Below are 10,514 nucleotides of genomic sequence, written 5' to 3'. Positions count from 1 at the left end.
CGCCCGGGCTAACGCCGGCCGCCTCCGGGTAGGGGAGGGTCGGCACCCTCCATTCCCTGGGCGGAACCGTGCGCCCTGGGGGCCGGGCACCCTGTTCTCGTGGAAAGGCAGCCAGTAAAATGAGTGATCCTCTATTTAGGTGTGAAGAGGAAGAATGACCCTCCAGTGGACGGCAGTGGCAACCTTTCTTTATGCTGAAATAGGAATCATTTTGCTCTTCTGTCTACCTTTCATTCCTCCCCAGAGGTAGGGGAACCTCTCCCTTGTAACAATAATAAATACGTGTGTAGCCCCCGTAGGCTGTTTAGTGTGATACGGGAACATTTTTTTTTTCTTAAGATTTAAAAGTTTTGAGTGCTGATTGTATAAAAGGTATACTTCAAAATAAACTCGAAAGCAGTGGTTCTCAACCTTCCTAATGCCGCGACCCTTTAATACAGTTCCTCATGTTGTGGTGCCCCCCAATTTCATTGTTACAAATTGAACACAATTAAAGCAGAGTGATTAATCACAAAAACAACATGTAATTATGTGTTTTCTGATGGCCTTAGGCGAGCACTGTGAAGGGGTCGCGACCCACAGGTTGAGAGTAAAGGAACAAATTATAAATATAGAATGGCAATATTAAAACATCACTCGATGAAACTCTTTGTTAAACCTACGAATGAATTAACTGTCCCACCTCCCTTCTAAAAGGAGAGGGGCAAGTCCTTTGGTTTCTGTTGATTTCAGATATAATAAAGGTCGTACTTTTACCACCTGTCCTGTCAGCAAGTTCCACTTTGTTTTATTGCCCCGAATTGGAAGAGTGGACTGAAGGAAGGCAGATGCGTAAAAGCTGTCTCACATGGGTGCAAAGTGTCTCACTGGGGCAGCCAAATGACAATGCAGAAACGACAGCCGATGCATGATGCTTAGTAACCCATAAATAGTTTTCCGTAATGTTTAATTGTAATTTCACTACTTTTCCCCACACACAGAATTGATGAATGTATGTGGAAAGTGCTGGTTATGCCCTAACCGGTTTGGCACAGTGGATAGAGCATATCGGCCTTCGGACTGAAAGGTCCCAGGTTCAATTCCGGTCAAGGGCATGTGCCTTGGTTGCGGGCACATCCCCAGTAGGGAGTGTGCAGAAGGCAGCTGATCGATGTTTCTCTCTCATTGATGTTTCTAACTCTCTATCCCTCTCCCTTCCTCTCTGTAAAAAATCAATAAAATATATATATATTTTTTAAAAGTGCTGGTTATGAAAAGTATCTGAGCCATTCGTTAGCATTAGTTCCTTAGGAAAGGACCTTCGGAGGCTTTTACGCACTGACTATTGTAAATGAAGCATTGCCTCCCTTTACCCTGTGATAATCCATCTGTTGGGAGTTCAGTTTTAGGTCCAGAAACTTGCTAGCATGAATGGTGAAATACACTTGTAATAAAAATGTTACAACACCTTTGTTCGTACTCGTGGCATAAAAGAAAATCTTGCATAAATGAAATCCTAGAGATGACCCGCTGGAGTTTTTAGTAAGATCCCATGACCGGGAGAGACGTAAGCAAGTTTTTACCTTGGCTCAGGGTTCAGGTAGCCTTTCACAACTCTTGTTTCTTACCTACCTGGCTTTCTACTCCAGTTTTAGCCAGTGATACCATCACTTTTTTCTTTCTTACTAAAGAAAAGAGATTGAATCATACTGTAGGAAAAGGCCTTAGGGATAATTGTATCCAACCCAGTTATCTGTGAGGAAGGTGGTCTAGCTGATCCATGGAAGATTCCAGACAAAAATCTAGCTTTCAGTCTAGTGCTCTTTCTGCTCCATCCTACGTACCTGTCATCATCCTGATTAGGTTTCTTTCTGTTTTTAATAAAGTTTTATTGATTTCAGAGAGGAAAGGAGAGAGAGAGAGAGAGAAACATCAATGATGAAAGAGAATCATTGATCGGCTGCCTCCTGCATGCCCTGCCTAGAGGATCGAGCCTGCAACCCAGGCATGTGCCCTGATGGGAATGGAACTGTGACCTTCTGGGTCATAGGTCGATGCTCAACCACTGAGCCATGCAGGCCGGGCTTGATTTGGTTTCTAATCCTCAATAACACCCTGTTGAGCTTTTTTGCTAATACTAACAAGGACTTGCAAAAAAGAATTTTTGTCAGTTTATCTTTTCTCCATCAAAATGGCCATAAATTATGGATCTTTTTCTTCCAAGTATAATTTTTTTCCCATCCTGATCAAGTAGCGATTTGATAGATGTGTGTATATATATATATACACACATTACATAAATATACCCTCTTATACATGAGAAAATATGGTATATTAGTGCACATGTCGTTTATAATATGTCCTTATTGTGTGTATCTCCATCTTTTTATCTTTTATATGTGTAACACCATAATCTCTTTTTAAAGATTATTATTGAGGTTTGGGGGTGGCAGGGAGAGAGAGAGATAGAGAGAGAAACAGCAATGTGAGAATGACATATCATTGGCTGCCTCCTGTATGTGCCTTTACCAGGAATCAAACCGGCAAACCGCTTGGTGCATGAGACGATGCCCAACCAACTGAGCCACACTGGCCAGGGCTCACCATAATCTTCAAAGGCTTCAGTCTTTATTTCATTTGGCTCTGTACTCTTTTCTCACATACCCAACTAGTTAGACATATGCTCAAAGGTCAGACTGCTTGGGTTTATATCCCAACTCTGCAAGTTATTCCATGATCTTGGGCAAGTGATTTACCATCCCTAGTCAGTTTCACCATTTGTAAAATGGAGGTAATACTGGTATCCACCTTATATAGTGGTTGTGGTGATAAAATTAGCTAAGACATGTAAAAATGCTTAGAACCATAGTATAGCAAGGACTCAATATATGGTAGTTATTATTAACTGTTCCTTGAATTCGATGTTAATATAAACTGCTAGTTGTTCCCTGTAGGGGTGTTTTGTGTGTTTCCTTTTAACACTGGCCCTTGAAATGTGAATTTACATTTGGACCTTGATCAAGGTGTTGCCACTTTATATTTTCTAAAAATAAAGTTTTTATCATGTAAAATTTAAATAGTCCTTGGAATTGAAAGCACAAAGACAAAAAAAACCCCAAAAAACACTTTAACTTATTTTTTTTTTAATTTTATTGATTTTTTACAGAGAGGAAGGGAGAGAGATAGAGAGTTAGAAACATCGATGAGAGAGAAACATCGATCAGCTGCCTCCTGCATATCCCCCACTGGGGATGTGCCCGCAACCAAGGTACATGCCCTTGACCGGAATTGAACCTGGGACCTTTCAGTCCGCAGGCCGACGCTCTATCCACTGAGCCAAACCGGTTTCGGCAAACCACTTTAACTTATATCAGTCTTCTTCTCCCCACCAACTTCAAGTTATTACTTAGAGTTGTTTTCAAAACTCATTAATTAACAATTTGTCATAACCTTTAAGTAAAACTTTTTAAAAGTTGTGTTTTATCTTTACTTAGGTGTTTATTTTATACACACACACACACATATTGTATGTATGTATTTATATATATACTAGAGGCCTGGTGCACGAATTCGGGCACAAGTGGGGTCCCTCAGCCTGGCCAGCAATCAGGGCCAGTCAGGGCCAGCTGGAATCATTAAATGTGTTATTCGTTTCAAATGCCCTTGTGCAAAGTTTGTTACCTTTTCAATTGTGTAATGTTACTTTGTCACTCTTTGTCATTTATAATCCATACATTCTTACCTCTATGTCTTTGTTTATACCTTTTAATTCGTCCATTCTAGACTATTTATCACCCCATTTTATTTCCTCTATGTTTAAATCTTGATTGTGGTAACTACATGGGTGTATTCATATATATGTGTGTATAGATTCATCAAGCCATATATTTAAAATTTTTGCACTTTGCTATGTGTATGTAATACCTCAATGATTATTGAAATTCCTGGTAAAAGTAGGGAAAGTCTTTTACTTGGCATAGTGTTAAATTGTACTCTGTAAAAATAGTTTAAAAAAATAAATAGTTTAGAGAGTTGGACCCCTCACTCCTCAAATGTTGCTAATTGTTGGACCAATATTTGTTATTTCCAAGTTATTACCCTGATTAGGGAAAAGATACAAAGTGGTAGCTTCTATCAGCAATATAACATTTTACTATAATAATTTCTTTTTGAGATTTTAATCATGTGTCTTGCCTTTAAGTTATTTTCACTGTACAATATTTAAGCTACCAGACAGAAGATAATCAAATGTCAGGTTATTAAATTTGAAAAAAGTTCTTTATTTTATGAGATGTTCTTATGAATTAATAATGCTCTGATATGACATAAAAATAAATTTCTGTTATTCTTTTTACTTACTAAATGATTACCAAAATGTCAATACAGTATTCAGAAAATATTTCAAAACATTCTTTTGATATTTTTATACCTAATGTAATTGTATTGCTTTACAGATGGCAGAAGATTTTTTCATTTAATGTCTGGGGTAAAATTGCAAGTTTTTGGAACAAGGCTTTTCTTTCTATTATAGTCCTGCTGATTGTTCTGTTTCTGGGTAAGTACTAGATTCTTCCTTTGAATAAGCTTACTCTAATTTTTATTAATGAATTCATTGTTTTTTAATGAAGTCGGTGTTGCTATTGATACACAGTTGACTTTGTATAGTATATTGACAATATAGAGAGCAGATATTGATATTTGTATATAGACAGTTAATAGATATTACTATTATCCATGCAGAAGCATAAATTTCAACGGAGTACAGTGGTCCTTGGCCTCTTTTAAGTTGTTTGAAGATTTAAGCATACCAATGTATAGCCCACTTTTCAGAGGTGCCAGCTGTACCACCCTGTCTAACTGTGGTGTCCTAGGCACCAGGGGCTTAGCTGTCAGGGATGCATAGAGGAATAGAATCTTCAGGCCCTCAAAAGAAGTCTTAGATGCAGATTGTGAATCTTGATTGGATCCTGGTTAAAAAACAGCTACAACATAGATATTTGGGGACTACTGCAAAAATTTGAATATGGACTGGTTGTTAGAGAATATTGGGGAATTTTTGTTAACCTTATTGTGATACCAGTGTTGTTATATAGCATAAGTCAGTAACCTACAGTCTGCAGAACAAATGCCAATTTTGAAAATTAAAGTTTTAGTGGAATATAACCTTGCCCATTTTTTATATATTGTCTATGCATGTTTCCCTGGACAACTACAGAGTGGAGAGTTGCAGCAGACACAGCACATGGCCAAAAGCATTCACTATCTGCCCCTTTACAGAAGTTTACCAACACCTGTTATAGGAATATGTCCTTATTTATAGAAGCTATATGCTAAAATATTACAAGTGTCATGAAATTTTCAACTTAATTTCAAATGGTTAAAACATTAAGACATAAAGCAAATGTGGGAAAAAGCAATTATTGAATCTAGGTGGTGGAAATATGGGTGTTTATTACACCAGCTTTTCAGCATGTTTGAAATTTTCATGATAACAGGTATCTTAGATATTAGATGTAAACCCTTAAGATTCTTGTCAAACCAGAAATTCCATGAGTCTAAATAATTACATTTTGTAGAAGAAGTAGCTGAGCTTAGAGGATTAAGTAACTTGTCTCACCACCCAGCTACTTCTTGGCACTTCAGTTTTTTTAAAAAAAAAAAAAAGTATTGATTACACATGTGCCCTGACCAGGGATCAAACCCACAATCTTGGCTTATGGGGATGATGCTCTAACCAACTGAGCTACCCGGCCAGGGCTGGCACTTCAGCTTTTCATATGCACTGCAGAGTATGCTTTCCCTCAGAATTCCCAAAGAGTGTTGTGTTTTAGGTTAAGTTTTACCAGGGCCAACCTGAACCATAACCACCATGTATGCCACTATTTTGTCAGGAAATGTTTCCTACATGCCATAACACCAACCTCTGAAATGGAATCCTTTTAATAAGCCTGGGACCAACTGAGAGGGTATGACTAGGTAATTGTATCAGGGTGTGAATGGATTTCTGCCTCATTCAAAAATGTCAGTATTTGTCTCATGGTACATTATTGTTAATGTTATCAATTTAATCTCCAGAGTGACACCAAGTGAGTAAGCAATAAGGAAAACAGGTCCCACTTTGCCACCAGCTAACTAAATGTCCTTTGGAATGGCATTTCCTCTGGATTTGGTTTATCTATTTGCAAAGTAAAGGGAGAGAAGAAGATGGTCTCTGCAGCTTTTACTAGCTCTAAAGTGTTTTGAGATCTAACTCTAAAATTATCGCAAGAATTTCTACTGAAAACTGCCACATACCCATATAAGGAAGGGGAGCTTTAGTCGTGGTTCTTTTGGTTACTTTTATCAGAAACCAGTTTGAACTCACTTGAGCAAGAAGGGGGAATTGATAATAAAATACGGGGTTGTTTCAGAACAAGCCAGGGAAGGGAGGAAGCCAGATTCTAGGTAGGAACTAGTAGGAACGGAAGTGACCTTGTGTCCCTGCGCTTCTCCCTGTTCTGCTGCATTTTTCCTCAGCTCCGCGGACTATTCCCAAAGCAGGAAATGGCCACCGCACAACTGCCAAGTGTTATCACTTGGCAGCCATTCTGAATCCCAAATCATGACTGTTGGCTGTAGCCCACATCGGTGGGCAGAGAATAGGGAAACCATGGACGGCAAAGGCGGGCAGATAGGGACTTGCCTTTTAAGCCTCAGTGTTTACGTCTGAGAATAGGGTAATAACATTTACTTCCCTGAAGGGTTGGAAGGTTTAAAGGCAGTAACGTAAGTAAAGTACATCATCCAGTGTTCTTATCACTAGAATGACAGTGGGGTAAATAATGCAAAACTGGTTACTCAAGCTTAATTTATATTTTACTTTGGAATTTATTTCATTTTTCTTGTTGCTTGTCTTCAGTAAGGTAATCATTACAAGGTATTTATTTATATTCCTAGAGCCAATACCAAGTCAAAAGAGTATGTGCGTCTATGTGTGTTTTCACAGTTGAGAATAGGCAGAAGGGAAGCAAAAAAACCAGGAATATGTTTAGTGTCAGTAGAAATTCATCCCAGGAATTTGAAAGTTTCCACAAATGACCCAAAAAAGACTGTCTCCACATGGTTTATAGAAAATTGACTATATACCACAACCTCACCTTATTGTGGCCCCCATTCTACTTTTCAGACATAGTCTCCTAGTTATTATACAGGTGATTTATTCTGTGGGTGGGTTTGTGTGACCATTCACATTTATAAATTTCTTTGACTTTATTTGTTAATTTTCAGCATTTCTGTGTAATGAATCCAGGATTATACTTCATTTAATTTTGGAGGAAGCTGAATCACAAGCATAATGGCCCTTGAAGTACCTTGGTTCCTCTGGCCAGCTCAGAATAATTCATAAATACTATTTTGTGTTTTTAGTTATATTGTAGTGGTTAGAATGCTCTTACTATATTATTGAGACAATCTGAAAAATGACAAAGGGAAATAACTATTAAAACCAAGGAAATTTTTTAAAGATAATTTAAAACTATTTTATATAGTTACTTATTTATTAGTTATTTATTAACTATTTATATAGTTATAGGCAAACAAATGGAAAACGTAAATAAAATGTGTAATTTTGCAGAAAAAATATAATTTACCAAATGAATCCTAATAGATCTATAAAATTTAAGACCAGTTTTCATAGAATTACAGGAAGTTATAACAAAGCTACCCCTTCCTGGCTGATACAGCTCCGTGGTTGACCCATGAACAAGGATGTCATGGTTTGATTCCCGGTCAGAGCACATGCCAGGGTTTCAGGCTCTATCCCCAATAAAGACATGTAGGAAGCAGCACATTGATGTTTCTCTCTCGTTGATATTTATATCTCTCCCTGTCCCTCTCTCTCTAAAAATCAATAAAAACATATTAAAAAAGAAATGTTAAACATAAAAAGAAAACACCCTGATGACTTCACACACAAAAACTGTTGGAACTAAAAATGAATTCAGTAAAATTGCCAGAAACAACATCATTATGCAGAAATTTACATTTGTATGCACTAATAACAAACTATCAGAGAAATTAAGGAAACCTCATTTATGCCAAGCTGGTGTGACTCAGTGGGTTAGAGCCTCATCCCATGCACTAGAAGGTCTCGGGTTTGATTCCTGGTCAGGGAATGTACCTGGTTGCATAAGGCAGCCAATTGATGTTTCTCTCTGTCTCTTTCTCTTATTTCCTTCTTCCCTTCCCCCTCTGCCTTCCTCCCTTCCATTCTCTCTGAAATCAATGGGGGAAAAAATATCTTTGGGTGAGGACAAAGAAAAAAACAACTCATTTATAATTGCATCAAAGAGAAAATACCATGGAATAAATTTAACCAAAAAGGTGGAAGACCTGTACACTGGAAACTATAAAACATTGATGAAAAAAATTGAATAAATAAATGAAAAGATTCCATGCTCATAGGTTGTAAAATTAATATTATTAAATGTTCATACTACCCAAGGTAATTTTCAGATTCAATACAATATCAAAATCCCAATGGCATTTTTTACAGAAATAGGACAAACAATGCTAAAATTTGTATGGAACCACAAAAGAACCCAAATAGCCAAACCAGTCTTGAGAAAGAACAAAGCTGGAGCCATCATGGCCCAGGCTGGATAGTTCAGTTGGTTAAACCATCATCCCGGTATGCCAAGGTTGCAAGTTCCATCCCTGGTCAGGACATATACAAGAATGCATAAATAAGTGGAATAACAAGTCAATGTTTCTTTCTCTCTCTCTTTCTCTCTCAAATAAATAAAAAATAAAAAAGTATTATGCTCCCTGATTTCGAACTATATTACCAAGCTATAGTAATAATCAAGACATTATGGTATTAGCATAAAAACAGACACATAGATCAATGGAACAGAACAGAGAGCCCCAAAATAAACCCACACATATATGTTCAATTAATTTACAACAAAAGAGCCAAGAATATGCAATGGGGAGAGGCCAGTCTCTTAATAAATGATGTTGGGAAAACTGGAACATTCTCTTACACCATATGAAAATTATTTTAATGTACACCTGAAACTAATACAAAATCATATTAAATGTAACCTGTAATTGAAAAATAAAATTTTAAAAATTAACTCAAAATGTATTAAAGACTTGAACTTAAGACCTGAGACCATAAAAGTCCTAGAAGAAAGCATAGGTAGTAAGTGTCTTGGCAGTGGTTTTTTGGATTTGACGCCAAGAGCAAAGGCAACAAAAGCGAAAATCAACAAGTGGGACTACATGAAACTAAAAAGCTTCTGCACAGCAAAGGAAACCATTAACAAAATGACATCATAAAATGCTAGTACAGTAAGAGAAGTAGGATAGTCGCAGAATTGATTGTAGTGGGATATGACCTATATGTTATTGTCAATAGATTAAAATTTAGTGAACCATTAGGTATAGAAAGAATAAAGGATAATAGTTTTCAGTGTAGCTAGAGATGAGAGATGGTACAATGATGATGAGTCCTAGATGAATAGTAAAAAATAAAAATGCTGTTACATTCAAGAATTACCACTAGTATCCACATACAGATCATCTGTTTTGAGCATGGTACCCTCCCAAGTATGTAGAGAAAAAGAAAAAACAGCCCTACCTGAAGTCCATCATTTAGAAGTTAGGTTAGTTATTCTAAAACTGCTTCCTATTTTTTTATAATTTTATATTCCTTTATTTTTTTAAATATGTTTCATTGATTTTTTTTGTTTGTTTTTTGAGAGAGAGAGAGAGAGAGAGAGAGAGAGAGAGAGAGAGAGAGGATGGGAGAGGGAGAGAAACATAGATTGATGGCAGCCTCCTACATGCCTCCTACTGGGGATGGAGCCTGCAACCCAGGCATGTGTCCTGACTGGGAATCGCACTAGTGATCTGTCAGTGCATGGGATGATACTCAACCAACTGAGTCACACCGGCAAAGGTTAATTTTATATTGTTAAAAGTAATGTTTTCTCTTCTTCTCTAATAGATGCTGTGAGAGAAGTAAGGAAATATTCCTCTACTACTGTCATTGAAAAGAGCTCACCTAGCAGACCTGGTGCCCATGAACATACACAGATGAAACTTTTTAGGTCTCAAAGAAATCTTTACATTTCTGGATTTTGCTTATTTTTTTGGCTGTAAGTAAAAAAAAAAACAACAACAAAAAACCAGAAAAAATTTAAAAACATAATTTATGTTTCTCATTTTTTAACCAACACAATAGGTTTTTTTCTATAATATTTAGTATACTAACATCTTCATAAAAGAATTCAGACTATATACCCAAGTAAATAACAAGCAATAGTTATAGCTTGTAGGTTTGAAAGGTTAGTAAGCCCCACATGATCTGGCCCCTCTTCTCTCTGGAGCCTTGTCTCAAACTGTTCTCTGACATGTACACCACATTCCTCCCACACTGACCTCCAGTGTTCATTCATTCATTCTTGCAACGAATATTTATTGAGTTACTAATAATGTCCCCAGTTCCTTCCTACTTCAGGGTCTTCACACCTGCTTTTCCTTTTTCTCTT

At 37.1% G+C, this 10,514-nt stretch overlaps 1 protein-coding gene across 2 annotated transcripts in view; it reads left to right on the top strand.

Annotated features, from left to right (window-relative positions):
* Positions 1-26: 26 nt before the first annotated feature.
* Positions 27-10,514, top strand: part of BCAP29 (B-cell receptor-associated protein 29) — a 37,562-nt gene continuing 27,074 nt past the window's right edge. Inside the window, exons 1-3 of one of the 2 annotated variants that reach the window (XR_001515759.1) lie at positions 27-246; positions 4,434-4,534; positions 9,971-10,121. Coding sequence is in view for 1 of the 2 variants with exons in the window: in XM_006774864.2 (XP_006774927.1) it covers positions 155-246; positions 4,434-4,534; positions 9,971-10,121 (344 nt within the window). In the remaining variant the exon portion in view is untranslated. The remainder of the gene's footprint in view (positions 247-4,433; positions 4,535-9,970; positions 10,122-10,514) is intronic. The other variant, XM_006774864.2, reaches the window with a different exon arrangement.

Source organism: Myotis davidii, unplaced genomic scaffold, assembly GCF_000327345.1.
Source record: "Myotis davidii unplaced genomic scaffold, ASM32734v1 scaffold125, whole genome shotgun sequence".
Taxonomy (NCBI): Eukaryota; Metazoa; Chordata; class Mammalia; order Chiroptera; family Vespertilionidae; genus Myotis; species Myotis davidii.
The sequence above is the reverse complement of the archived record's forward strand: the minus strand, read 5'-3'. Positions and strand labels throughout refer to the sequence as shown.